The 27,969-nt window shown below is 68.2% G+C and overlaps 2 protein-coding genes across 6 annotated transcripts; both read right to left on the minus strand.

Moving 5' to 3' along the window:
- Nucleotides 1-2: 2 nt before the first annotated feature.
- RARA (retinoic acid receptor alpha) lies at nt 3-20,411 on the minus strand (the record flags this gene model as incomplete). Its single annotated transcript, XM_086864050.1, has 8 exons — nt 20,252-20,411; nt 13,304-13,599; nt 2,124-2,272; nt 1,878-2,019; nt 825-985; nt 562-738; nt 280-484; nt 3-112 (listed from the first exon to the last, which is right to left on the minus strand). Coding segments are annotated over exons 2-8 (1,122 nt in total), but the record flags the coding sequence as incomplete, so codon positions are not given.
- A 3,169-nt stretch (nt 20,412-23,580) lies between these two features.
- CDC6 (cell division cycle 6) lies at nt 23,581-27,950 on the minus strand. Of its 5 annotated transcripts, none has more exons than XM_086864256.1 (12): nt 27,560-27,944; nt 27,094-27,366; nt 26,656-26,874; nt 26,152-26,351; nt 25,912-26,078; nt 25,670-25,776; nt 25,401-25,540; nt 25,222-25,322; nt 25,009-25,073; nt 24,686-24,885; nt 24,437-24,577; nt 23,581-24,329 (listed from the first exon to the last, which is right to left on the minus strand). In XM_086864256.1, exons 1-12 carry the CDS (start codon nt 27,774-27,776, stop codon nt 24,240-24,242), a joined length of 1,920 nt encoding a protein of 639 aa, XP_086720382.1. In that variant the 5' UTR covers nt 27,777-27,944; the 3' UTR covers nt 23,581-24,239. The 5 variants fall into 5 exon arrangements, with proteins under 5 accessions (XP_086720382.1, XP_086720383.1, XP_086720386.1 ...); XM_086864257.1 differs by having other exon boundaries at nt 25,912-26,075; nt 27,560-27,939; XM_086864260.1 differs by having other exon boundaries at nt 27,477-27,628.
- Nucleotides 27,951-27,969: the final 19 nt, after the last annotated feature.

The raw sequence follows: 27,969 nt of genomic DNA on the forward strand, positions 1-27,969 counted from the left end.
GGGAACATGTGAGGCTTGTTGGGCCTCCTCTTCCTCACGTAGATCTTCAGTGCCTCCAGCAGTGGCTCCTGCAGCTTGTCCACCTTGTCAGGCTGCTCCAGGTCCTGGCGGTCTGGGGAGGGGGCACACAGTGGTTGGGGGGGGACAGCACATCCTGTGGGTTCCCAGCTCCCACCGCTTGGGCTTCATCTGGGGTCTCCTCACTCAGCCCTTGGGGGAGGACAGCCAGGCTGCAGCGGGGGCCGCGGGCACTGGGCAGGTGCCCATCCCTGCACCCACCTCCGCAGATGAGGCAGATGGCACTGAGCAGCCCTGTCTCGGCATCGTCCATCTCCAGCGGCAGCAGCTGGTTGGCGAAGGCGAAGACCAGGTCGGTGAGGGGCCCGAACCCCGCGTTGTGCATCTGCGTGCGGTTCAGCGTCAGCCCGTCCGAGAAGGTCATGGTGTCCTGCTCCGGCGTGTAGCGCGTGCAGATCCGCAGGATCTGGGGGGGAAGAGGGCAGGGGGCTCAGCCTGGTGTCCCCTCCCCGTCCCTGTCCCCATCCCTGTCCCCGTGCTCACCAGGATGTCGAGGCAGGCGGCTTTGAGGAGGGTGATCTGGTCGGCGATGGTGAGCGTGGTGAAGCCGGGGAGCTGCTTGGCGAACTCCACCGTCTTGATGATGCACTTGGTGGACAACTCGCTGAACTTGTCCCACAGGTCGATGTCCAGGGACACGCGCTGCTCCGAGCTGTTGTTCTGTGGTGGGAGGTGGGGGATGAGGGCACGGAGGGGGTGCCACCCTTCCCAGCCCCCCAGGACCCCCTGGGACCCGTGACACCCACCGTAGTGTATTTGCCGAGCTGGCAGAGCGCGGGGAAGGTCTCCTGGTGGGCTTTGCGCACCTTCTCGATGAGCTCCTCCACCTCAGGTGTGATGATGTAGCTCTCCGAGCACTCCGGCTTGGGCACGTCCTTCTTCTTCTTGTTCCGGTCATTGCGGACGGCTGCAGGAATGGCAGGGTCAGTGTCACCTGTCCCCGGTGCCACCCAGCCCCTGCCCCGCCACACTCTGCCCCTCAGGACAGGATGGGGACCTGCCACAAGCAATGGGCTCAGCTGTAGTGAGCTCCCAGCAGAGCCATCAGCCCCACAGATTCCTTTAAAGAGTCCCCAAGTCATTAGGAGCAATTAGGGGTGCAGTTTGACCCTGAAGCCTTGGAGGCCCCACACCCCTCGCCAAGGGGACGTTGCTCTGCAAAGCCAAAGCATCAGAGAGGGACCCTGGGGACAGAGAATGGCAGCTGAGCCACCGTGCTGGGTGAGGGGCACAGGAGGGACCCTGGGGATGGCAGCTGGGAAGGGGGGAGCAAGTGAGAGGAGTCCCCAGCCCTGCAGGGATCAGCCTCTGTGGGCTGAGAGGGCCAGGACCCCTCTTAGGTGCAGGGTGAGTCCCTGGGATGCTGAACGCCCCTGGCAGTTCCTGGCCCCCCAGGCTCTGCCAGCTCCACCCAGGGGTCCCAGGCCCCCAGGGGTTGGCAGATGGGGCAGGACTCAGGGAGGCAGCTGCGCCTCAGCAGCCCTATCCCCCGGGCACCCAACGCAGGGGCACAGCCGGGCACCATGACAACTGCCAGCGGAGCCAGGAGGCCTCATCAGTGTCATTTATCTCTGACATTATCAATCACATGTTGCCCGGGCAACTGCCAGGCTGTGACACAATCCCAGGGGGTCCCCATCCCCCCCAGCCTTGCTGGGCACACGGTGGGGGCTGCTGGGATGGCCCATCACACCCAGAGCCCCCCCTGACCAGGACACCAGGCAAGATGTTCCCATCCCACCCCGATCTTCATCGCTGTCCCCGTCCCCATCCCCATCTCCATTCCCATCCCCACTCACACTCCTTGGACATCCCGACTTCGAAGCACTTCTGGAGCCGGCAGTACTGGCACCGGTTGCGCGTCACCTTGTTGATGATGCAGTTCTTGTCCCGGTGGCACGTGTACACCATGTTCTTCTGGATGCTGCGGCGGAAGAAGCCCTGGGGACCCCGCACGCCCCGGTCAGCACCTGGCACGGGGACCCCGAGCACCCCGAGCACCCCGGGGAGCCGTGGTGGCAGTCGGGGCCGGTGGCAGCGCTCACCTTGCAGCCCTCGCAGGCGCTGACCCCATAGTGGTACCCCGAGGACTTGTCCTGGCACACGAAGCAGGGCTTGTAGATGCGGGGCAGGGGTGGGGGCGAGGGGGGGCTGGGCACGATCTCCTCGGAGCTGGTGCTCTGCGTCTCGACGGCTGTGGGGAAGGGGCAGCACTCAGGGCACGGAGCCCCCCGGGCAGGGACCCCCCCACCCCGCACCCCACGGCTGCTCCCCAGCTCTGGGGGTCCCGGCAGCCCCAGCCCCGCGCTGCCCACCCCGGCCCTGGCGCCAGGTCGAGCGGGGCCAGCGGGGAGAGGACGCATGCTGGGAAGATGCAACGTGACATTTCCAGGTCACAGAGACGATGTGGAATTCAGGCAGACAAAAAAAAAAGGAAAAAAAAAAAGCAAAGAAAAGGGCCGGGATCCCAGGAGCCCCCAGCCCAGGCGGCACTGCCAGAGGATGGAGGGACAGAGGGTGCAGGGCCAGCTTGGGGGGCCAGTGCCACACACACATGTGGGGACACGTAGTGTGACACCTGTACGTACAGGGTGACCCCACATGTACAGTGTAACCCCCATATGTGCAGGGTGACCCCCACAGCCCGAGAGTCACCCTCCACCCCCAGCCAAAGCGTGGCGCCCCAGGACATCCCCAAGGGCAGCGCTGCCTTTGTCCCCCTAACAAGCAGATGCTGGCCCTGACAGCACCGGGGACACAGCCAGTACCCCTGCACCCCAAAACCTTATGGATCATGTCTGCTCCCCTCCTGAACCCCAAAACCTCGAGGCACGTGCCTCTTGCAGCCCAGAAGCACCCCCGTCCCCCAGGACCCTGCGGGAGGTGCCCAAGTCCCCCAGGTCAAGCCTTGGCCCCTGCCCTAGCACAGCCCGGCTGGGGAGTGGGGTGCTCAGTGCAGTTGGGGTGCACCCCTGGCACCGGGGGGGCTCAGCACAGTTGGAATGCAGGCCAGGGGGGTTCAGCACGCTCAGGGTGCACCCCTGGAGCTGGCGAGGGGCTCAGCACAGTCAGGGTGCACCCCCGGCGTGGGGAGCAGCCAGGCAGGGGTTAAGCGCTCCCCGGCTGCTCCGGGATGTTTGCGAATGTTTTTCTGCAGCGGAGCCAAGCGAACCAGTCAAACAGGATATTAAAGGCCAGGCCCGGCGGGGGAGCCCGCCCCCCCCCCCGCCCCGACGGCCCCTGCACCCCAAAAAGGGCCCCACGGCCGCCCGAGTCCCCCCGGGGCTGGGGAGGCGCGGGGAGCCCCGGCCGGGGACACCCAGCCCGGAGAAGGGGCTCCAGAGGAGCGGGGGGTTTTGGGGAGTGAGGGGTGGGGGTCCCCAGCCCGGCAGTGCCACGGGCCCCTCGCCAAAGGACACGGGGTGGGGCCAGGGAGGGGACAACAGGACAAAGCCACCCCTGACACTGTCCCCAGGCGCCAACGGGGACGGGGAATGTGCGGGGTGCGACAGGAGCGTGCGGGGCAGGGCGAGGAGTTGGTGGGGTGGGATTTGAGGTCACGGAAATGAGTGTGCAAGGTGGGATGCGAGTGTGTGGGGTGGGATGTGAGTGTGTGGGGTGGGATACGAGTGTGTGGGGTGGGATACGAGTGTGTGGGGTGGGATGTGAGGGCACGGAGGCGATCGTGCAGGGTGGGATATGAGCACCGGGGGAGTGTGCAAGGTAGGATATGAGCGTGCAAAGCGGGATACAAGCGTGTGTGGTGGGCTGCGAGGGTGCAGGGAGGGATGTGAGTGTGCAAGGTGGGACACAAGGCTGCGAGGTGGGATGTGGGTGTGCGGGGTGGGACACGAGGGTGTGGGTGGGACACGGGCGCGGGGGCGAGAGCCGGGCAGAGCTCCCGGGCTGAATAAATCACCGCTGCCACTCGAGGGAGCGGAGCCATTAAAGTGACGGAGAGAACGTCGTCTATAATTTATCGCCTCTTTTATATAATTTAAGAACTTCCTCGTGGAGAGCTGCACTCACAAAACGCGGATTTGACAAGATTTTGATGCGCTGGGTGCGGAGGGGGGAGGGGACCCGGCTCCCTCCGCGTCGCTGCGCTGGCAGAGCTGTGCCAGCACCCCGGGAATCCCCTGCCACCCCCGTCACGCACCCACTGCGGTGCCACCGCGGCGGGGACACGGACACAGGCACAGCCGCCAGCCTGGCCAGCTCCTCAGGAGCGCCCCTGATCATCAGGGCCCTTGCGGGGCTCGGGGAGGGCGCAGAGCCCGGAGGCGCTGAGCAGGGCAGGATGGGTGCCAACCTCCCCCGCTGGAACAGGGCTGGGTGGCGGGGTGCAGCTGGGGACACGGTGGACCCCAATGCCCAGTTTCATCCCGTCCCCCAGCCCGCCCCCCGCAGCAGGGGGGACCCCGCTGTCCCCCCCGGCCGAGGCAGCGGAGCCCGGCTCCAGCTGCAGACCAGATGCTGCGGCTCCGCCAGATCCCGGCTGAGCGCTGAACGCGCCGCCCCCGCCCGCGGCCCCGCCGGCTGCTTCCTGCCCGCGCCGGGGGACCCCGGGGCACCCCGACACCCGCACCCTCGCCCTGGCGTGGGAAAGCGCCTGCGGGGACACCCCGTGTGCAGCTGCCGGGGGGGACACCGGCCTCCGCACCGCCACCACCCCGCCACGGCTCCGGGACAGACCCCGGCCAGAGGAGCGGGGAAGACGAGGATGGGGGGACTAGAGAGGAAAGCCCACCCGAGGGGCGCAGCGGGGGTCACCGGGGGTCCCCGCAGCCCGGTGCGGTGGCAGTGCCGTGCCAGGGGTCACAGCCCCCCAGAGGAGAGTGGAGGCCCACCCAGGGCTTCCCTGTGGATGAGAACCCCACGTGCCCCGAATTCCTGCGCCTCTGCAGAAGGAGGAGGGAGGGGAAGAGGGTGCCGGGAACCCCGAGCCGTGGGGTGCCCGGTCCTGTTCATGTGCCACCGGCCACGGGGCTCAGCCCACCGGGCACCGCCTGGTCCCCACGGAGCATCCTGCCCAGGACCAGGTGTCTGCCCCCTGCCAGCAGCAGGGCCTGGCGTCCCCAAAACCCCGACACACCCATCTGTGACCCGCAGCTTTCACAAGGCCGTGTGAGGCCACCATGTGCCCAGCGGGGGGGTGCCATGCATAATCCAACCCCACGTACCCCTCTCACACCCTCAAAGCACTCCAAAAACCCCCAACAGCACACGGCTCCACAGGGGCAGGGGGCTTCCAGTGTCTCGGTGGGCTCCTACAAGATCTCCCATCACCCTCGGGAACTGCCTCGTGCCTCCGTTTCCCCGTGGTGGTAGCCCCAGTCTTCTCTGGGGGTGTGGGTGGGCTCTCCGTGCCCCCCGAGCAGCTCTGGCTCCTGTGCCAGCGCAACACGCCCTGCCGGGTAGGGCAGTGCCGTGCCACGCTGGGCGAGCAGCCAGCACCGCGGGGCCAGCGGGCACAGCCGCAGCTGGCTCTGAGGAAACTGAGGCAAAGCACGGCTGCACCGACACTACTGAGCCCTGCCCGGGCTGGCACCCCCGGGCTGGGGAGACACGGCACCTCGTGTGACGTCGGGAGCAGGGCACAGAGCCAGGGAGTGCTGCCAGCGCCCGCCGCCCATGCGCTCGCCAGGTCACGGTCACCGTGACCAGAGCCCCGAGGTGCCCTGGCCAGGACAGGGGACCCACACCCACCCAGCGGCCCCCGGGGAGGGGGCTCCAGCCCCCGCAGGACGGGGGAGGGGCACAGAGAGGGGACGATGGCCCCCCAGGTATCCTGCTCAGGACAGTCAGAGCGGGGGGGCCCTGCGCTAAGGGGTGGCACTGGAGCCCGGGACCCCCCTGCCCACCCTGCCCGAGCGAGGCCTCGGGGGCAGCCCCCACCCCTCACGGAGGCAGCGGGAGCCCCCTCATGTCCCCAGAGCAGACAAAGGCCCCTCGGCCGCGCTCGGTGCCAGCGCAAAGGTCGAGCGGCCCCGAGACAATGAGGAGAGTGAGACCGGGGGTCCACAACACCCTCTGCACAGCGCTGCCCGCTGCCACCCGGCCATGGGCCCCCGCCCTTACCGGGGTGAAAGTCCCACGGAGCCCGGCAGGACTTTCTCTGGGGCAGCTGTGGTGGCCCCTGGGTGCCAGGGCACCGGCTGCCCGCAGCGGGGGCACGGGACTCCTCCAGCCCCCCCTAAACCTCACTCACCCCCCACACGGTGGGCACAAACCACAGCAAGGCTCCACATCCCCGTGAGGGAACAGCACCGAGAGCGCTGCCCGTGCCCCGCCGCTGCCCATCCCGGTACGGTGGTGCCCTCACGCCCTCCGTGCCCTCCCCGCACAGCGCCTGGGCACGGGGGGGACACCGGGCCGTGACCCCTTCAGGGCAGGGTCCCGCCAGCGGGAACGGGACCGGCCCGGCCCCACATCCACACCCAGGACCCCGCAGCCCAGGGGGACCCCCCGATCTGCGGCAGGGTGGGGGCCCAGCCTGGGGCTCCCCCGCACCCGGGCAGCGGCGGCGGCTCCGTCTGTAGTTAATTGGATTTTCCCGGAGCCTTTATCAGGAGAGAGCGAAATTCCCGGCGGAGCCGGCGCTGCCCGGACCCCGCTGCGGGAAGGGGGGTCGAGAGGCGACCCCCCTGTCCCCCTTCACCGAGCTCGGCCCCGAGGTCCCGACTGCCCCCGAAATAGGGCAGGGGGTGTTTAAAGAGCCGGCGGCTTCTGCGCATAGAGCGGGTGGGGAGGAGGCTGAGGGGGCTGAGCCCCGCACTCTTTCAGGACCAGCACCCAGCTCAGTCCCTCGCCCACGGCCGAGGCCCCCGCACCCCGCACCCATCCCCGCAGCCCCCCCCAGCACCCGCCCGGGTTTCGGGGCCCCTCTCCCCGGCCCGATGCGGCGGAGGGGAGCCGGGGTCCGCCCCCGGTGCGCAGGTACCTACAGCGGCCGGAGCTGCTCCACGGCGCGGGGCGGCGGGGGGGGCCGCCCCGGGGGCCCGGCCCGTAGAAATCCATGCGGAGGAAGGGGCCGGGGGGCAGCCCCGCCACCGCCGCGCCCTCGTACATGGCCCCGGGGCGGCGGGGGCGGCTCCCCCGGCCGGGGCGGCCCCGGGCGGTCAGTGGCCCCCCCCGCGCCCCCGGGGCGCCCCGCGCCGCGCTGCCATCGCTCCGCGGAGCGGCCCCGCCGCTCGCTCCGCGCCCGAGCGGCGGGAGGAGGAGGAGGAGAAGGAGGAGGAGGAAGAGGAGGAGGAGGCGGGGGGAGGGGAGGAAGGCGCAGCCCCGCCGGCTCTGCGGCTTCGCCAGCCCCGGTCCCTCCCGGCACCCGCCGCCTCCCCGCGCTTAACCCGCTCCGCGCCGCGGGGCCGCCCGGAACCCGCACGCGGGGGGACACGGACACGGGACACGGACACGGACACGCAAGGGAGGAATGGACACGTTGGGGGGCACGGACACAGGACACGGACAAGGGGTGGGGGACACACGGACACCGAGAGGGACACGGACATGCAGGGGGTAACAGACGTGTGGGGACACGGACACATGAGGTGACACGGACACGCAGGAGGACACGGATACGCGGTGGAGAAATGGACACACGGAGAGGGACGCGGACACGCGGGGTCAGCGCCACGCGGGAGCGAAATGGGGAGGGGCTCAAGGCGGGGCTGCCCGGTGGAGATGACGGGGGACCCTGGGGGTCCCGGGGGGGTCCCGGGGGTTCCCCGGCGGCCGCGGCTCATTTGCCTAATGGGATGCGGGTGAACTGCGGGTGAACCCGCGGGAAGAGCTCACCTCGGCCTGACCCTCGGCCACCTCCCGGGGGGGGGGTGGGGGGGTGGCTAGGTCTGTGTACATGCATGTGCACCTGTGTTCATGCATGTTCCCAGTGCATGATGCACGTCTGCATCCCCGCTGCAGCGGGGCCACATGCGCTCCCGCTACACAGACACACGGGGAGGTGCGTGTGCCTGCGCAGGGCAGGCTGTGTGCACACACGTGTGTGCACAGCGCACGGTGTCTGTGTGTGCATGCACACGCGTGTGCTGGCGTGTCACCCATGCAGGGCAGAGAACCGTGCGCCGCCACTCCCCACTACACCACCCCTTCACGCGAGCCCCTGTTGAAGGTGACACCACAAACCCAGAGACCCCTGAGTGGTGACAGCGCTGCCAGCGCAGAGCGGGGACGGTCACACGCCAAGGACAGGCCCCGGGGGTGCCACTTCCCGCCGCAGCGGTGATGTCCCTGCTGCACAGCGGGCACAGCACAGCATCCACACTGCCCCAGCCCCATGCTGCCGAGCCCCCGGAGGGAGAGGAGCCCCACTGACCCCCCAGCTGGGCCTTGCCACGGGCAGGAGGAGCACACGCGTGTGCACGGCTGGACACCGATGGGACGGTGCAGGCACTGCCGCACACATCTGCGTGTCCGTGTGGCTGTGTTTGTGTGTGGCTCTGCGTGTATGCATGCAGCTGCGTGTGTGCATGTGGCTCTGTGACTGTTTGTGTGTGTGTATCTGTCCTGTGTATGTGTGTGTGGCTGTGCATGTGTAGCTGTACACACGTGTGGCTGTGGCTGCGCATGCGGCTGTGCACATGTGTGGTTGTACATGCATGGCTGTGCACATGTGTGGCTGTACATGTGTAACTGTGCGTGTGCAGCTGTGCACATGTGGCTGTACATGTGGGGCTGTACACACACGTGGCTGTCTGTGTGTGTGTGGCTGACTGTGTGTGGCTGTCTGTGTGTGTGTGTGGCTGTGTGCGTGTGCGGCTGTACACACGTGTGTCTGTGTGTGTGTGGCTGTCTCTGTGTGGCTATACACGCGTGTGGCTGTCTCTGTGTGTGTGTGTGGCTGTGTGCGTGTGTGGCTGTACACGCGTGTGGCTGTCTCTGTGTGTGTGGCTGTCTCTGTGTGGCTGTACACGCGTGTGGCTGTCTCTGTGTGGCTGTCTGTGTGTGTGTGTGTGTGTGGCTGTCTCTGTGTGGCTGTACACGCGTGTGGCTGTCTCTCTGTGTGTGTGGCTGTCTCTGTGTGTGTGGCTGTCTGTGTGTGTGTCTGTGTGTGTGTGGCTGTCTCTGTGTGGCTGTACACGCGTGTGGCTGTCTCTGTGTGTGTGTGGCTGTCTCTGTGTGGCTGTACACGCGTGTGCGTGTCCGTGTGTTCGTGTGGGGCTGCGCAGAGCGGCAGCGCCTGTTTAAATAATAATGGCAAGTCGGGGCTTTGCTTAGCCAGCAGGTTTCGAACAAAAGCCCAGCGCTGCTCCAACTTCCTGCAGCGAACATGACAAATGTCTGCTCTGACTCATTTACCAGCGCTGGAAAGAATGTGGCTGCGATGGAGGGGACGGAGGGGACGGCGCAGGGGACGCGGGCGGTGGCACCGCGCGGCCGGGCCGTGCCGGCGGCCGCCCCGACGGGCAGCGCTTCCCATCCCGCATCGCTTCCTGCACAGCTTCCCACATCCCTTCCCGTCCCGCATCCCCTCCCGTCCCGCGTCGGCGGCAACAGGAAGAAACAGAGATTAAAAAAAAAAAAAACCAAAACCTTAATTCCAGAGCCAAGAGGAACTGGGCGAGGGGACACCCCACACGCAATCCCGCAGTGTGAGGGGGAGAGGGACACCCCGCCCTGAGCCACATCCCACCGGCAGCCTGGGGACACGAAAACAGGGCCCTTCCAGCAACATCTCCAGCCCCGCATCCTCCTGGCCCCACTCCCCAAGCGATGCTCCGGGGGGACAGAGATGCCTCCAAGAGGCGGATGAAAACCCAACCCTACAGCCCATGGGGGGAACTCATAGAGGACCCCCCGTGCCCGGAGGGGATGGCTTTGGGATCACAGGCACACAGTCCCCACGGACAGGGATGCCCGGGGTCCCCAAACAAACCCCCCCAAGCCCAGCCCGGGGTGCTGGCCACAGCCCTTCCCCCACCGCCGCGCCGGCACCTCGGGGCCCCGCAGCTCCCCCGGGCCCCGCAGCCCCCCTCTCGCCCGCCCACTTCAAAAGACCCCATTTATCCCCTTCAGCCGCTTTTGAGCCCGGCGAATTCCCGGCTGGAGCAGGCGGCTCCCCCCGGCCCCTGACAGTGATAGAGAACCTCCGCCTAATGGGCTTTCCCAGGCTGGGGGCCCAGCGCCTCATCAATCTTCCCCGGGCAGGGATGGGGGGGCCGGGGGGTCCCCAGCTCCGCACCCCGCGGGGCTCCCCCCGGCCACTGCCCTGAGCGGGGCCCCCCGGCCCCGCGGCCCCCCCACCCCCGGCCCCCGGCCTGCAAGGGAGCACGTTTTGCTCATTAATTTTTAAAAATTAATTAATTACGGGGCGCTGCGGGGGAGCGGCTGCGGCGCGAGGAAACCGGAGCCAGCGGGTAGGGTGACAGGCCAGCCCGGGCGCGGGGCCCCCTGTCCCGGCAGCCCGCAGCGGGGCCGGGGGGGCGCGGCTGCAGCGGGGGCTGGGCTGGGGTCCCGCAGCCAGGCCTGGGAATCAGGGCAAGGGAGGGTCTGGGGGGGCGGCTGCGCAGGGAGCCCCTCACAGACCCCCGAGACACTCCACGGGGCCAGCACTGGGCACGGGGAGGGGACCTGCAGGGACAGCCAGGAGCCACGGAGCCCCCAGGGATGGGGATGGGTCACAGGCACAAACCAGCAGCGCCACACACACCAAGACGTGTGTACACACCTGGCACAGGGACACGGGCAACCTGTGTGTGTCACCCACACACAGGCACAGCGGGCACTGACACACTCACACACGTGTGACACACGCGTGCACGGCCTGTGCAGCCCCAGGTGTGCACACACAGCTGTGCACACACACACACGGGCACTGTGCATGGTGCCGCGGACACGCAGCTCCGGGCAGGGCACACGCGTGTCCATCCATGGCGGGAGCACACGCCTGTACATCCATGGCGGGAGCACACGCGTGTCCATCCATGGCGGGAGCACACGCGTGTCCATCCATGGCGGGAGCACACGCCTGTACATCCATGGCGGGAGCACACGCGTGTCCATCCATGGCGGGAGCACACGCGTGTCCATCCATGGCGGGAGCACACGCGTGTCCATCCATGGCGGGAGCACACGCGTGTACATCCACCGCGGGAGCACACGCGTGTCCATCCACGGCGGGAGCACACGCGTGTCCATCCACGGCGGGAGCACACGCGTGTCCATCCATCGCGGGAGCACACGCCTGTACATCCACGGCGGGAGCACACGCGTGTCCATCCATCGCAGGAGCACACGTGTGTACATCCACCGCGGGAGCACACGCCTGTACATCCACGGCGGGAGCACACGCGTGTCCATCCATCGCGGGAGCACACGCGTGTCCATCCATCGCGGGAGCACACGCGTGTCCATCCATCGCGGGAGCACACGCGTGTCCATCCATCGCAGGAGCACACGCGTGTCCATCCATCGCGGGAGCACACGCGTGTCCATCCATCGCGGGAGCACACGTGTGTACATCCATCGCGGGAGCACACGCGTGTCCATCCATCGCGGGAGCACACGCGTGTCCATCCATCGCGGGAGCACACGTGTGTACATCCATCGCGGGAGCACACGCGTGTCCATCCATCGCGGGAGCACACGCGTGTCCATCCATGGCGGGAGCACACGCGTGTCCATCCATCGCGGGAGCACACGCGTGTCCATCCATCGCGGGAGCACACGTGTGTACATCCATCGCGGGAGCACACGCGTGTCCATCCATCGCGGGAGCACACGCGTGCCCGCACGCAGCTCCCAACACAGCAGATCCCCATCGCGGCACCCGCTGGGCTCCCCGTTCCAATCCCAAATCCTGGGAGGGGCATCTGCACCCCCGGTAGGGCCCAGCCAGATCGGCCCCGGAGCTGTGCAGCTGCGGCACATCTGGTGAGGGCCGGACACATGGTAAGGAGGGGGTGGCGGCACCGGCCCCCCCCGCAGGCGGGACACAGACGCCGGAACCTCCCTGCAGCAGGAGCGAGAGCAGCGGCACCACGGGACACCCCAATCCTACAGGACCTACCCAAAAAGAGCACCCACCAGGCTGTGTGGATGCCGGGGGGGGCGGCAAGACCTGGCGCCCCCACCCCCTGCATCCTTCGGGCACCCAGCAGGGAAGGCAAAAGGGAAACTGAGGCATGATTCACCAGTCGGCCACCCACCCCAGGACACCCTCCAGTCATACCCGCGGCCTTGTCCTCAGTGTCAGGGAAGGGGGGGACATAGGCGGCCCCCCCAGCCTGTTCCCACACGCCCGGAACGGCCCCAGAGCCAGCGCGGGGGAGTGGCCCCACCCGCTGACACCCAGTCGCTGAACTGGTCCCACTGGGTCCCACCGCCGCCGGGGCGGCTCCGGCGGGGGACAGCACCCAGGGCCGGCCCTGCCCGGACCTGCACCGGCCCCGGGGCCAAGGACGGGCCGGGGGGGCCCCGCCACACCCCGACCCACGGGGTTCTCCCCGGCAGCGGACGCCGCAGGGCATTCCTGTTGCACGGAACAGGCACGGGCACCCACCACCGTGAGGCCGCGCTGAGGTCCAGCAGCCACCCTACGGCACCCAAGACGGCATCCAGGGAAACTGAGGCACTCTGAGGGGTGCTGGTTTGGGGGGACCCCGGGTGGGAGCCCACCTCCAGTGGCTGCCAGCTGCTGTCATGGCAGGCAGTGATTACTGGGGCCGTGATGGACGACCCTGTCATGGGGGAATGGAATCGGGAGCAGCCGCGATGATGATTGTCTTCATTGCCTTCATCACCTCCCCCTCAGCAGCCCCGCCACCGGTGAACAAAGACATGGGGACCCACCAAGCCCACCGGCACCCAGGCTGGTCACAGTGAGGGACAGGGACACCCTGGCCAGGGCCCGCAGGCCATTAATAACCAGCATATAAAACACCACTAACGAAGGCGGCCACAACTAATGACAACCTCACCAGGGCCACTGACCACTCCCTGCCTCAGTTTCCCCAGCAGCAGCACTCACAGGGACACATGGGGAAAAGCACCCGGCACTTGCATCACGGAGCCCCCAAAATCAGCTCCCCACAGGTGTGGCTGGGAGCAGGGAGCCCCTCCCTCACCAGTGCCACCACCCCAGGGACACGGTATGGACCAGCCTGGGATTGGCACCCACATCCCACACTGGGGACAGAGCCTGGTCCAGAGGGGTCCCCACATACCCCCCCAGCACTGGGGGTCCCAGCAGGGCTGTGGTACTCACTGGCAGGTGATGGGGTGCTGTATCCACTGACGGGGAGCTGGTGCTGGATGCCGGCCAGGGTGCTGGGCGGTGAGAGCCCCCCCAGCATGTGCGGGAAGAAGAAGGCATAAGGGGGCACAGGGTAGCCATTGAGGTGCCCCCCGCCCGGCGTGGGGCAGGAGCTGCTGTTGCTGGCCATGGTGGGGTCTCTGGTGCAGGGGGCTCTCAGGCGTGGGGTCCTGTGGGCGAGCAGAGCATGGGGCCCGTGGGTGCCCTGCTGCCGGGCTGTCCTCACAGCTGGTGCTGGTCCTGCAGCGCTGCAGGGGAAGCAGAGAGGGGCATTAGCAGAGGGGCTGGGACCACTGACCCCCACCCCGTGTGGTCACCCACCAGCCGTGCCTCAGTTTCCCCAGCCACATCCCCTCCCGGCCCCAGGAGGGCGCAGCCGGCTGGGCCTGGGGCTCCGTGTGGGATTAACGCCGATCCCCCCGATTAACGACACCGGGACGGCGGCACCGGCAGGCGCAGCTCACTAATCCCAGCTTAGCTGAGTGGGGGGAACGGGGGGGGGAACGGTGTGGGGACGGCCTGGGGACACTGTGGCCCCACAGGGCACCCCCTCTAGCCAAAGGCCACACCATGACCCCAAACCTGCTCTGCCAGGCCAGACATGGGAGATGGGGCACACAGCGAGGCCTGGGGGCCACCACTGCCCCAACCTGGGGGGTTGTGGGGCAGCTGGGGACTGGGCAGGGGGGGGACACGGGCACACTGGGGTCCCCTGAGGACAGTGGCTCCGCTCCAGGCCGGCTCTGCCGTCACGGCCACGCGCCCACTCCTGCTGCGCAGATCTGAGGGGGCTCAGCCACCCGGCCTCAGAGGGAGGGGGCTCGGTCCCCGCAGGACCAGCACCGGGGGGCTCAGCCGGCCGCAGGGCTGGGCCCTGCCCGTCGCGACGCAGCCCCCGCCCCGTGCCATGTGCCATGTGCCGTGTGCCATGTGCCGTGTGCCAGGCCACGCCGTGTACCGGCAGCTCCCACGCCAGGCCGGTGGGCACGGACCCCTCGGCCCTGGCCAGTCGGGGGGTGGTGGGAAGGGGGGCGCGGGGCTTTCACAATCCCGGGCTGGCTGTTTATTTAAGTGCTGGCACAGGGCCCGGCGGGGGCTGTTTATTTGCCGAGAGTGCTGGCTCCTGGCCCCGCGGAGGCGGAAAAGGATCCAGAGGAACAAGGCTGGGCCGCCCGGCAAGGCGCTGGGGAGGGGCCGGGATGGGCATGGCCCTGCCCGCCCCCCCCAGAACCCAGCTGCTTGCACCCACTGGAGGCAGGACCCCCGTTCTCCCAGCTCACACCAGCACCCACTGACCCAGTGATACACCCATGGGGAGACCTGTGGTCCTGTCACCCCTGGGGTGGGCACCCATCAGTGGCTGGGTGGGGGTCACATCCCCCCAGAACAGGGTGCCCCAGTGAGTGTGGGATTCCCACAGGCATTGCCAGGGCATGGTGCCGGACGCCAGCTCAGCATGGGAGCGGGGGGTGCACACATGGCGCTGCAGGAACCCTGGCCTGCGGTGTGGGGCACTGCCCACAGCCCCCCCGGCCAGGCCGTGGCCCCCGAGTTGTGCTGGCCGGGGGGAGCCGGGGGAGGGAGGCGCGGGAAGAACTGTTTATGTTTGCCGGTGCCAAGTGCTTGCCGGGCACCGCGCCAGCCGTGCCGGGGCCCAATTACTCAACCCACTAAGGCCCCCCCACACGCCGCCGGCCAGGGACCGAGCGAGGCCAACACCGCCAGGCTGGTCACCGTGCACCCCAGTGACCACCCCTTGCCAGGGCTCCACATCACCAGCAGTGGCCAGGAGGGTCTGGGGATCACAGCCAGCCTCGCCCCCCTTGTGGGTCCTGGTGGGCAGGAGGAGCTGCTGCTCAGTGGAGCTCCTCTGGGGCCGTGTGCTGCCACAGCCCCCAGCACACAGCTGCTCCCTAACTGGGGGGTCGTGGGCATCCCAAATGTGGGTCCTGGGTGTTCTGACCAAACTGCGTTCCCAAAGCCCCCCCCAGGTCAGTAGTGTGGGGCCAGGGGCCGTGCAGCCCCTCGGCAGGGCCCATGCTCACCCGCCCCAACGCCTTTTCCTCCAGTCCCTGCAGGAGCTGGACGAGGCCCGGAGCTTCCTGGAATCCAGCGCCTCGTTCCAGCCCCGGAAAACATTGCTGCAGGGCCCGGGCCAAATCCAGCCACGAGGAACCTCCCATCCAGGCCGGGGGTGGCCCCCGGGAGCGGATGGACAGACGCACGGACACGCAGATCAGACCATTCCCAGGGCCAGCAGCAGTGGGGCTGGTGGGGGACATAATCTGGGGGCCATAGCTGGGGGGGGGACACAGCTGGGGTGGGACACAGCTGCCCAAGCCACCATCTCACTGTGACCCCAAAGAGAACACAAAGCCCTCTGCAAAAACGTGTGCACACCCAGACAGGCCAGGCAGCGCTGGCACAGTCCCCCAGGAGACCCATTCCAAAAAGGCAGCCCCCCACTGTGACCCCCCAGGCTGGTCAGTGCCCACAGCCACGTCCAGCACAGCCAGTGCCAACCACAGAGCAACCGGGATCCCACCAGAACATCCACACCGCAACACTGCCTCCACAGCGACCACCCCAGCCAGCTACACCTTCAACCCACCTTGATGCTCCCCAAAACCCCCCATGCAGGCACCCCCGGGCCCGTGTCACACCCCCAAACCCAGCTGTGCTTCCTGTCGGGGCACACGGTGATGGCAGCACCAGCGTCCGGATGTGACACGTGGTGAGTGGGGGCACCGCCCTGGTACCCCCGGCAGCGGGGCGCCGGAGGGCCCGGGGGTGCTTGGGGGTGCCTGGCAGGGCAGCGGGCAGTGACCCAGCCCTTCCTGTCACACCAGCGGGCACCGTGCTCCAGGCCGCAGCTTCCCCTTGCCACTCTCGATTCCCAGGCTGACAGGTTTCAGTTCGGTCCCGGCCCAGTTGTCACAGCCCCTGTCACCCCAGACTCTGTCACCAAGCTCCCCTGCCACCCTAGACTCCGTCACCCCACTGATGTATCACCCCATTGACTAATGACCCCACTGACCTGCCACCCAGGCCCCTGTCCCTGCTGCCATCACGGGGCTCACCACCACAGCATCCTGCACTCCCCAAATCTGGCAGCGGCTGATGTGTATGTCCCCCACTCTCACTAGAACAGGTAATGGGGACCCTCCCTGTGCAACACCGCACACGGTGTGTGGGCAGAGCGGGGTTGCCGTGCTGGGGTACGGGGGCACAGGATGGCAGCCTCCGGGCAGGGCAGGAAGCGCCTGCGGAGCCACTGCGGTTGCAGCCTGCGGTTTCCTCGCTGGCAGCAGAGCCAGCCCGGGGTGGCCTCGCACGCGAAGCCAAGGGCCTGGCTGCCCCCCGCTGCCCCCCGCCATCACCGGCCCCTCTGGGCCCCCCCGGGCAAGGCAGAGTTGTGCAGGGGCGGTGAGGTGCCCCCCTGACATGGCTGCTGAGAGAGACCCTCTCCCCGTATCCCCAAAGCTCTCCACGGTGAGTCACCGTCACGTTTCTCACGTCCCCGGGCAGGCGTGAATCATGCCCAGCCTGCGGCACGGCCAGAGCCAGAGGCACACACTGGGCCAGGCAGCCGGAGTTGAGACTGCTGGGAACAGGAATCTGAGGATGCTGAGGCCAGTGCAGACCCCAGCACCTACATCCGACTCCCTGGGGCCAGCAGCCAACCCAGGGGCTTGCTCAGCCCCACCGCAGGTCCCGGAGCAGCGCTGGTGTTATCGCATCCCTACACCAAGTGCAAGATACACCAAGCCACCGCTGTTCCCCCAGCACAGACACAGGGCCAGGGCCAGCACACGGGCCCACGGGGACGCTGGCAGGGATGGTGTCCATGCTGGCCTCCCCAGCCCATGGAGGCACAAGGGAGTCACCACTGGCTCTGTAGTGGGGGTCCTCACCCCAGCACCCCACATGTCACTGCCGCCAGGAGCCACAAACTGAAATTCCACCTGTTGCGGCTGGGCTGACTCCGGTTACGCCGGGAACGCGCCGCTCCGGTTACACCTCCCGCACCCACCACCAGACACGCCATTCTTTTGTGGGAACAAGTGCCCCAGCCCCCGCCACGGCCCCTGGGATGGCCACAGCTGTGCCACACCACCACCGGCACCGCTCCGGCCTGGCTGCACCGTGGGTGCCCCGAGGAGCAGGCCAGTGGTCCAGTGGTGTCCTGGCCAACATGACCCCCAGCCCCTCACACTGTGGGGCTGCCCCCACAGCACGCTGGGGACACACCCCACACCCACCACTGCCTGCCCATGGAGGGGACATCCCCAGGTACAGCCCAACCCCCAGCCTGCATCCCAACCCTCAGGATGAAAGCAGGAAACCACAGACCCAGGGGCAGGTCCTGGAGTGCCCCATCCCAGGGATCCCGGAGTGCCCCATCCCAGGGATCCCCGAGTGCCCCATCCCAGGGATCCCCGAGTGCCCCATCCCCCGGGGCTCCCGGGAAGCAGGGGGATGGTGCCCCGGCAGCCACTCGCGGCAGTCCCGGTTGTTTTTAGCCGAGGCTGCGGCGGCAGCCGGCGCCCTGGGAATGGCGTGCCGGGAACAGCGCGGCCCCAGACAGCCCTCGCTGGCTCGGCGACAGCCGGCAGACAAGTGCAGCTGGCACGGGGCCGCTCGGGACACAGCGCGGGGGGACCCGGCGGGCAGGCGGCTGTGCGACACCCCCGGACACCGGGATTTGGTGGCACCGTGCCCCCAAGCCTGGGCAGGCACCCAGGAGCAGAGACCCGATGTACCTGGGGGGGCCAAACCGCTCCACGCCGCAGCCACCGCGACCCACCGCGTCGCGCCCAGGCTGGCTGCGGGCGGGCAGGCAGCCGTGTGCCACTGCCACGTCCCCTTGCCATGTCCCTTGTCACTGCCTGGCAGCCGGGGCTCAGTGGGGACAGCGGAGGCCACTGCGGGCGCACGCGGCCCCTCGCCGGGCCCTGCCACGAGCCACCCCCCGCTAAGCCGCCTCCAGCCGCAGGGAGATTAACCCATTTTCCGTAATCAGCACATGTGTCACCGCAGATATGATCGCACCCCCCGCACTCGCTGCGCCCCCCCTGGGGCTGCCGCTGCCAGGGGGCCCTGCGGCACAGGGGTGCCCCATGGCATGGGGCACCTTGGGGCTCCAGACACGCACTGTTGGGGACTCACGGTTCCCCCAGCCCTGACGTGCTGCAGCAGCGCCCCAAAAAGGGCTGGGGGGTCCCAGAGCTCAGCCACCCTCTTCATGCCTGCGCTGGCACCAGCGCTGGACATCGCCAGGACGGTGGCTCAGGGCACGGTGGCTCAGGGAACAAGCGGCCAAATGTGGCACGTTGTCACACCAGAACCTCCTGGATATAAATAGATCCGGAGCGGCGGGATGGTGAATCCCAGCGCCGCAGGGCAGGCGGTGGCGGTGGCACGGCTGTCCCCAGGCTCCGTTGCCGCGACGCTGCTCCTGCCACAGGGACCGAGTGCGAGGACACAGAGGATGTACGAGGGAGGACAGCTGGGTGAAGCCAGGCGTCCCTATGGGATGAAGCAGCCGCGGGCACCAGGCAGAGCCGGATAAGGCACAGGGCACTGCCCTGCTGCTGCCATCCCACCGTCGGTGGCCCTGTCACCGTGTCACCTGGGGGGGCTGCGAGCAACGGGCAAAGGGGCCAGACCCCCATCGGGACACCCACGGGCATCCCTGGTGCGAACACCCATGGGAGCAGGCGCATCCTCGAACCGCAGCAAGGTCACCCCCAAGGGCAGGGTGGGGGCCCACGGGTGACATATGGCCCGGGAGCAGTGGCCGCAGGGCCGCTAAGCCACCGAGCCGTCAACCGCTAATCCCGGCGCGAGGACGCGGCGGGTGCTGCAGCCGGAGCCACCAGCCGGTGCCTGCCCGGCTCCCCGGAGCTGGGGGACCGACTCGGGGAACCCCCGTGTCCCCCCCAGCCCCCGCCGCGCTGCGGGGCGGCCCCTGCCGCCAACGAGGTCAAAGGTCAGAGGCACAGATTTGGGGGACAGAGGCACAGATTTGTCTCCGCACCGGCCCGCCCCAGCCTAGGGCGCTGCTCCCCGCCCCCGGGGGGGGTCCCCTCTCTGTCGGGGTCGAGCACTCGGGGTACAGCACCCCCCATCCGCCCACCCCGCCCAGAGCCCGCGGGGGCTCCGCCGTCCCCGGCCCGGCCCCGGGCAGCTGCTGCGGGAGGGAGGCGGCGGCCGACGGTCCCTTCCCCGGCCCCGCCGCCCCCCGCCCGGCTCCCCCGGGCCCCCCCGCCCGCCGCCGCCCTGTCAGCCGCGCAGAGCGATGGCTTCCTCCGCCCGCCGGCCAGGAAACGGCGCAGACGCCGCTCCCGCCCCCCGGCCCCCGCCGCCCCCCGCGCTCCCGGCCCCGCTGCCCCGCCGGGCCCCGGCCCCGCCGCACCCCGAAAAGGGGAAGCGGCCCCGGCTCCCACCCCCCCGCGGGAAGGTGGGGGGGAATGTGGCTGCGCGCACCGGCGGCCCAGGGGAGCCCGGTAATCCCGGGGAGATCTCCCCAGCACCGCGCTCTGTGGCGGTCGTCCGGTCCCCGGTGGAGTACAGAGGTTACCGGAGCCCCCCCGGAGCACGCCCCGGGGTGGGGGGGGCAGCGCTGCCGCTCGGGAGCGCCCAAGCGGTCGGTACCGGGAGAGGGAACTCCGGCACCCACAAGCCCAGTGCAGGAGGCAGAGGCCAAAGCCACGCTCTCGAACCCGCTGCGGCTCCGGTGCTTCCGGCAGCCGCAGCCCGGCGGAGTTCCTCCCCCGCTGCGGGAACCCCGGGATCACCCGTTACCGGAGGGGGATCCCCAGAGGCGGTACCGGAGCTGCATCAAAACCCTCCTTCCCAACCTCGCACTCACGGTTAGATCCAGAGCCCCCTCATTACCTGCTCACGGAGACTCCAGCACCGAAATCCTTAAACCCGGGGAGTTCCCGGTGGAGGCTGCATGGCGACGGCACCGGGAAGAAGCGGGGGGAAGCGGGGGGTTCGCCCCGGCTTAGAGGGGTGAGGGAGGGGTGGGGTGGGGGTTCCCGGGGGGGTTCACCGAGCGGCGGCTGCGGCCATTGCGAGTCATGTGCTCGCGGGGAAACTTTACCCGGGGCTGGGCCGGGCGGGGCGGCGGCGGCAGCGGCGGCGGCGGCGGCGGAGGGCGGGGGGGGAGCGGGGGAAGGCCACGCCCCTCCCGGTGACCACGCCTCCGCTCCGCCCCGCCGACCAATGGGGCGCGGGCGGGGGCGGGGCGGGGGCGGGGCCGGCCCTGCTTTGTAACTCTTTGAAGTCTCCAGAAAGCGGAAGGGGAGAAAGTGGGTGCGCGCGCCGCGCCGTGGGTGGGGGGGGCTCTTAAAGGGGCCGCGCACCGCAACCTCGATGCCCCTCTTACCCTCCTTCCTCCCACACTCACAGGAGGAGGCGCTCCAACGTCGCCCCCCCCCAGCCCGCTTCCCTCTTCTCTGCCTCTGGGTACCCGGCCGCACCCCCCGGGTGGGGGATTTGGGCACCCACATGAGGGAAACACATGGGGTGGGTGCTCCAGGGGTGTAGGGAAGAGATGGGAACACAGTGGGGGGAAGAGGAAGAGGGGAGAAGCATCAGGAGTCCCTGAGCTGCCCCCAGGATCAGAGGGGAAGGGCTGGAGGCACCTATGGCACCCTAGGAGTATGAAATGCCTGTATCCAGGGGGATTCCTTGCTCTGCCCCTGGAGTGATGCTGATCCTAGGAAGAGGATGGCGATGGGGACACGGACACGGGCTACCCAGACGCTTTCTGGGAGGCCAGAAAGGGCACCCAAAGCCCTGCACCCTCCCGCACAGCCCAGACCCCGCGGCGCGAGGGCTGGGAGGGCAGTGGGGCAGGAGCTCACACATGTGAGGAGTGTAGGCAGCCTCAGCACATGCCCCGGGGGGAGTCACACCGGTCCCCCACCGCCCGGGACTCCTGGGTGCCTGTCAGGATCCCTCGGTGCCCACACAGAGAGGTGGTGCCCACCAGGTCATTCCCGTGCCTCAGTTTCCCCCGTGTGCTCGCCAGAACGAGCATGGACATCCCGGCTGGTCGTGGGCAGTCAGGCCGGGGCACCCCCAGCCCGGAGCAGCCGCTGGCCCCCTCCCCGCACACCGGGGCCGCGGCGGCGAGGCCCAGGCGCCGGCATGTGCTCAGCCCAGTGGAATGTGCCAAATCACTCCCAGATGTGCACGGCGGCCGGCCCGACCCCCCTCCGCTCCCACCGGGGCGGCCGCCGGGCACCGGGGACCCCCGAGCGCAGCCCCACGGGACCGAGCCCATCAGCAGCCGGATCCTGCCCGGCCACGGGGCCCGGCCCCGTCTGTGCCGCGGCGTCGCGGCCCCGAGGCCCGGCATTGCCCCGGCGGCGGGGCGGGCAGCGCAGCAGCGGGTGCCAGGGCGCGGCAGGAGGTGCCACCGGGACAGGGTGGCCGTGTCCCCGTCCCACTGAGGCCCCACACAGCTCGGGCGCGGCGGGGTCGTGCGGGGTCCTGCCCCGCAGCCCCGGCCCCGGTGCCAGGCGGGAGCAGCCGAGCGGAAAGGGGCTGTCAGATGGAATCTGGGTGCCGGCGGTGACGGCGCGGCGGGAGGCGGCCGTGCCCGCCACGTGGCCGCTTATGTAAGGAGAGTGCAAGGGAGGACAGCGAGGCAGCCGGGGCACCGGGGACACCGCCGAGGGGACACCGAGCTCCCGCCGCGCTCTCGGGGACACACGCGCGTGGGGCTGCCCACGGCCCAGCCGGGCACGGCACGTGTGTGCGGGGACAGGGGACACGGGCACACGTGTGCTGCAGCGGGGGGACAGGACCCCAGAGGCCCCCCCGGCCACCCCACATCGCTGCTGGGTGTCCCGGGTGTCTCCTGGCCGCGCCGCTCGCACCGCAGCGCTGCCAGCCCGCGGTGACGAACGGCTCCGGCGGGAGCTCCGGCACCCACGCGCCTGGATCCAGCTGCGCCATCGATTTTTCATCCACTGCGGCAGAGCGGAGCTGGGGCTGGCACTGGCATGGCCGGGAGGGGCATATCCCCTACACAGCCCCGCTGTCCCCATCCCCACGCAAACAGCCAGGACACCCCAGGAACGGTGCCGGGACTGGCATCGCTCCAGCCTCACTGTAAGGTGCCCACCACGGCCAGTCTGGCCCAGATGTGGGGATGTCCCCGTGGCCTGCCCGCACCTGCCTGTGCCACCGTCACCATGGGGGGACACAGAGGAGCCGGGGATGGAGCAACCGTGGGGACTGAGGGAGAAGGATGCCTGCCTGCATCACCACCACGTCACTGCGGACCCGCACGCTGCCAGCCGCTTCCTTCCTGACACCGTCACTGCCAGGTCACCGTGTGCCGTGGGGCTGCGTCACTCCCTGGGGCTGCCACGGGGCAGGATGTGGCCACCGTGCTCCGTGGGGAGCTGGGGACCCCCAGGCAGCCCATGCTCAGCCCAGCTCTGCCCACGGGCAGGACCGTGCCGGTACCCAGCGCCTGGTGAAAGGTGGCTGGGTCACGGTGCCCGCTGAGCCCCACGGTGTGGGGAGGGGCAGGGACAGGGTTCCCCAGGGCCCCTGACACGGTGAGGGCACCGGTACACAGCCCAGAGGGGGCACAGCCTGGGCTGACCCCGGCACCCGCCCGTGCTGCCGCACACGTCCGACACATGGCAGTGCCGGCTATAAATAGTGCCGGCAGCGAGGGCTGAGCCTGCTCGGGGCCCTCGGGGCTCCCAGATTCCCCAGTGCCCCCCCTGCCTCGGTTTCCCCACGGCCAACAGCGGCTGACGTGTCCCCAAGGTGTCCCCTGGCCCTGCAACGGGGGAGTGAGGGCTCCTCAGTTCGTGGTGGCACCCAGGGGCCTCACCAGGCTCCCCTTTGTGTCCTCGTCGTGGGCACCCAGTGCAGATGTCCCTGTGTCCTGTGAGCTGCAGGGATGCCACAGAGCTGGGGGGCAGAGCCGAGGTGGAGCTGGGACAGAGCAGGGCAAGCCCCTGAGGACACAGGGAAACTGAGGCACACTGGGGACTCCGGTAACACATCCTCCCCACCATCAGCACCCCATCCCTGGCCAGGAGCTGCTGAGGGGCAGCCAGGGGTCCTGGGGGTGGGATGGCAGAGGCAGGGCGGGATGGACGGAGTTGGAGCACAAGCAGAGCCTCATCCCTCCCCACTCCCCCCATTTGGAGCCCCCAACACCCCCCTGCAATGAGGAAGCTGCAAAATTAGGTCAAAGCGTCCATTATTTAGTAGAAACAGAGGAGCTGGGGCCAGGAGCTGAGGCTGGGGCTGGAGCCCAGTCCCCACAGCCGTGGGGCAGGCAGAGATTGGGGGAACAGGGATGAAACAGGGGGGACAGGAGCTAGAGCTGAACCTAAAAGACTTTATTTCATGGCGGGAGATAAAGGGAGCCCCCCTCTCCCTCCCCAGGAGTCCCTGCAACCCCTCTGCCACCACTAGCACCAGGACCCAAAACAGGGCTGGCACTGGGAAGATTCTCCCTGGAGCCAGAGTGATCTGGAGGGTCTCAGAAGGCTCTGAAAGATTTGGGAGCAAACACGGTCCATGATTCATGAAAGGAGCAGCACCAGACCTTTGGATCACACACCAGGGTGGCAAGGGGAGCCAGGAGCACCCAACACTCACTGCAAAGGGGCTGGGGGGGATGCAGAGGGGTTGAGGGGTGTCCCAGCCTCCCACCTAAGCTCCTATAATGCAGAAATCACAATATAACATTAACAATATTATATTAAAAATCTCAGTAAAAAGATCCCAGACTGACAGCAGAACTTGACAAATGTCCAAGACCTTGGGAGCCACTTCTCTGCTCTTGCCACAGCAGCAAAATCCCCCTTGGGGACATGGGGAGGGGGTTGCTGGGGGTTTAGTGCAGCCCCTGGGCCAGGATGCTGCCCACCAGCGCCGTGTCCTGCAGCCTGTGCTCCAGCGCTGCCTCATCCAGCATCAGGGAAACCTGGGTGGGAGAACAGGGATGCTCAGCACTGTGCTGCCAGATTCTGCCCCAGTCCCACCACTGGATCGTGTCCCATCACCAGACCCTACCCCACCACCCCACGGTACCTTGGCCAGCCGGGCCTCCTTGGCCCTCTTGAGCTCGAGGACACCACGGGACTCCAGGAGGGTGACAAGGGACAGACACTCGGCCTGGTCGACGGCGGGGAGCTGCTGCCGCCGGCACACCTGGCTGTAGGTGTCGTAGAGCTGGCGAGGGCAGGGGGGGTTACTCCACAGCAAAGCACCCAAGAGACTCCCCAGGGACACCCACACCCTGCCCAGGTCCAGCCCTGAGAGGGTCCCACCGCCACTCACCTTCCCCAGGGTCACCTCGCGGGCGTGCGAGTGCCGGGCAAGCAGGAGCAGGGAGCAGAGCAGCATCTTCTGCTGCAGAGGGAAGGTGTCCTGGGCCCCCTGGGACCCCCTTGCCAGCCGGTCCCCAAACACCTCTGAGAGCACGCGGGAGATGTGCAGGAGCCCCACGCGCTTGGGGACAGGGGACGATGGGGAGTCACCTGTGGGACAGAGAGAGGATCCCAGGGCAGTGAGTAAAAGGAGGTGGTACTGGAGAGAGGGGCCCCACAAAGGGAACCCAGAGGAGCCCCCCCAGGGTTTTGGCTGTGGCAGCAGTGACTCACCCTTGGGCAGTGGCTTGAGCAGGGTCTGGCCTCGCACCTCCAGCTCCACCACCTCCACGGCACGCCTGGGGAGGGACAGCCCTGAGCACCAGGCAGAGCGGGCACCCCTGCCATGGGCACCCCTGGCACGAGCACCCTGGTGCAGGGAAGCCATGCAGACTCACAGGGACCAAGCTGGCCCTGGCACAAGCAGGTTTTGGGGCACACACTGACCTACAGACATCCAGGGCCTTACGAGCATCACCGGAGACTGCAGAGACCTTGCGGGCACAGAACTGGAGAGCAGCAGAGTCCAGGACGGGGTCACCTGCCACCTGTGAGGCACCAGGGCCATCAGTACTGCCACCTGTGTGGACCCCACGTCCCTCCCTCTGTCCCCTCTGCGTCCCCACCTGCCCCAGCCGCTCCTGCAGGATGCGGGTGAGCTGCTCCTTGGTGTAGGGTGGGAAGTGCAGCAGCTGGGGGCTGCCGGCTGGGTGGGCTCCCAGCCTGGCCAGGCTCCGGTCTGTCAGGTCCAGGGCATTGGCCAACCCTGCAGGACAAGAGGAAGAGGAGGATGAGGGCTGTTCTCCAAGGAGGGAGCTGCAAAAGGAAGCCCCCATCAACCCCCCCCGAAGAGGGAGGGTGCCCAGGGCAGCAGTGCTACACACTGCACACTCACCCACAAGGACAAGCCTGGAGCCAGGCAGCTGGGGCCACTCAAAGAGGGTGTAGAGCACATCCTGGCCTTTGCTCTCCAACTGGTCCAGCTCATCCAGCACCAGGAGGCTGTGGGAGAGCCCAGATCAACCCCTGCTCTGTCCCCTCACAGCACTCAAAGCAGGGAGAGCAAAGCTGCTGCCAGCCTGCTTCTCCTGGCATCCAGGGGGATCCCACTCCGCCCACCAGACACAGGGAACTCACACCATGGGGCCCTGGGCCGTCAGATGTTTCTCCAGGCTCCGGATACGCTCCCGGCCAGTGGCCACGGGCAGCCCCAGGTGCTGTGCCAGGGCAGGGAAGACGCTCTGGGGGCTGCCCAGTGCCATGCAGTTCAGCACCACAGTCCTGCTCCTGGCCAGCTCATCCTGCTGGGAATGGGAACGTTAGACTGGCCCCCATCCCACTGCCCCCCAGCCCCCCAGTCATGGCCATGGGACACACCTTGCAGTCGAGCAGAACACGGCTCAGACAGGCTGTTTTCCCAGTCCCAGGGGCTCCAGACACGTAGAGGCTGCCAGGACGGCGCCCCAGGACGTGTTCCCGCAGGAACTGCCGGAGGATCCCCGTCTCCCGCTCCCTGCCCTGGAGCTGGTCAGGCACGGCCGCATGCAGCACCTGCTTGGCCTGCTGGTAACAGGTACCTGCATGGGGAGCAAGAGGACTCAGGGAGGGATGTGGCACTGCTGGGACCCCATCCTGACTGATCATCATCCCCATCCATGTCCCCATCCCCATCCCTGCCTTCATATCTATCCCCAGCTGCACATACCCATCCCTATCCTGGGCTCTATCCCCCACCTCATCCCACCCCAACCTTTGCTCAACCCTCAACTCTACCCCTATCACCATCCCTATCCATATTCCTTATCCATATTCCCAATCCCTCTCCCACCCCTGCATCCCCATCCCATCCATAACCCCATCCCCAGCCCTGCCCACACTCACCTTCCTGCCTGAAGAGCCGGGTGCGTGGCTGCTGCCCGCTGAGCCCCGAGCTCCGAGGGGTCTCTGGCCCCCTGCTCCGTGGGGATGGCCCCGGGCCCTTGGGCTGCTCGGGGGAGGCTGAGGGGTCCCCAAAGAGCAGGCGACGGCCCTGGTTCTCCTTGCTGCGTTTAGCTGGGGAGCCAGGCAGGGCATGGAGGACATTGCACAGGTTGTCATCACCTGCAGGGGCAATAGGCTAATGGTCACACGGGGCCACTCTCCCTGGAGGACTTTGTGCTTCAGCACCCCCAAAAACCCCGCGGGAGCAGCTCTTCCCGAAATGAGGGTGAAGCCGCAGACACAGCTGGACCAGAGCCGGATGGGGCTGGATTCATCTGTCTGCCCCAGCACCCCGGGGTGAGAAGAGGGATCTCGGGGGGTCCCGGCGGAGGCACTCACCCAGGCGTTTGCGGGGGCTCAGGGGTTGCACTTTGGGGCTCAGGGGTTGCACTTTGGGGCTCAGGGGCTGCGCTGTGGCCCGGCCTGAGCGTGTGTCCGGGGTGGCCTTTCCGGAGTCTGCGGGGCCCGAGGCCTTGGAACGCGGAGAAGGGCGCAGAGCAGGGGCGTCGGGGTCTCTCTTGGCCGAAGGGGTAGCGAGGCGGCGGGCGCTCCTCGTGCGGGGGAAGCCGATGGTGGGCTGGCTCTGCGGGCTGCTGCTGGCCATGTCGGGGGCTACGGGTGAAGGAGGAAAGCGGTCAGAGGGCGGGACCCCGGTCAGATGAGAAAGACCGCCAGCCCCGCGGGTCCCGGTCACCCCCTGCCTCCCTAGTCCCAGTCCCCACCGCGCTGTCCCCCATCTCTGGCCCCCATGTGCCACCAAGCCCCCTCAGGTCCCCTCCGGGTCGCCCCCGCTGCCGCCACCAACCTTCTCGCGCCAAATAAGCCCCAGCTCCGCACTTCCCGCCACTAGGCTGAGCTGGCCCCGCCCTCTTCACCCCATTGGTTGCGCCGCTGCCGCCGCCGCCAATCGCCGCGGCCCGAGGAAGGGCCGCAACAGAGCGGCCAATCAGCGAATGCACCCGAGGCACAGCGGAAAGTGCCGAGCGCGGCCCGCGGGGCACGATGGGAGCTGTAGTCTGCATGCGGGTACTCTGAGCTCCCGGTACCCCCAGTTTTCCCACAGCCCGCACCCCCCTAGCCCAGCCTTCCCCGTACTCCCAGTGCCACCAGTTCGTCCTATACTGCCTTTCTACTGCCAGTCTTGTCTCTCCATGTTCCCAGTACTCCCCACGGTTCCTCCCAGTATTCCCCACCGCGCTTCCCCCCATGCTCCCA

This window comes from Cyanistes caeruleus, chromosome 27 (genome assembly GCF_971803275.1).
Source record: "Cyanistes caeruleus chromosome 27, bCyaCae1.hap1.1, whole genome shotgun sequence".
NCBI lineage: Eukaryota > Metazoa > Chordata > Aves > Passeriformes > Paridae > Cyanistes > Cyanistes caeruleus.

What these genes read in the sequence shown, in the direction of transcription:
- CDC6 (XM_086864256.1), bottom strand. Translation starts at nt 27,776, where the DNA reads ATGCAGACTACAGCTCCCATCGTGCCCCGCGGGCCGCGCTCGGCACTT. An exon ending in GGCTTATTTGGCGCGAGAAG is followed by an intron (nt 27,367 to 27,559) that starts GTTGGTGGCGGC and finishes CTTCACCCGTAG; the next exon opens with CCCCCGACATGGCCAGCAGC. An exon ending in TGCAGGAGCGGCTGGGGCAG is followed by an intron (nt 25,323 to 25,400) that starts GTGGGGACGCAG and finishes GGTGCCTCACAG; the next exon opens with GTGGCAGGTGACCCCGTCCT.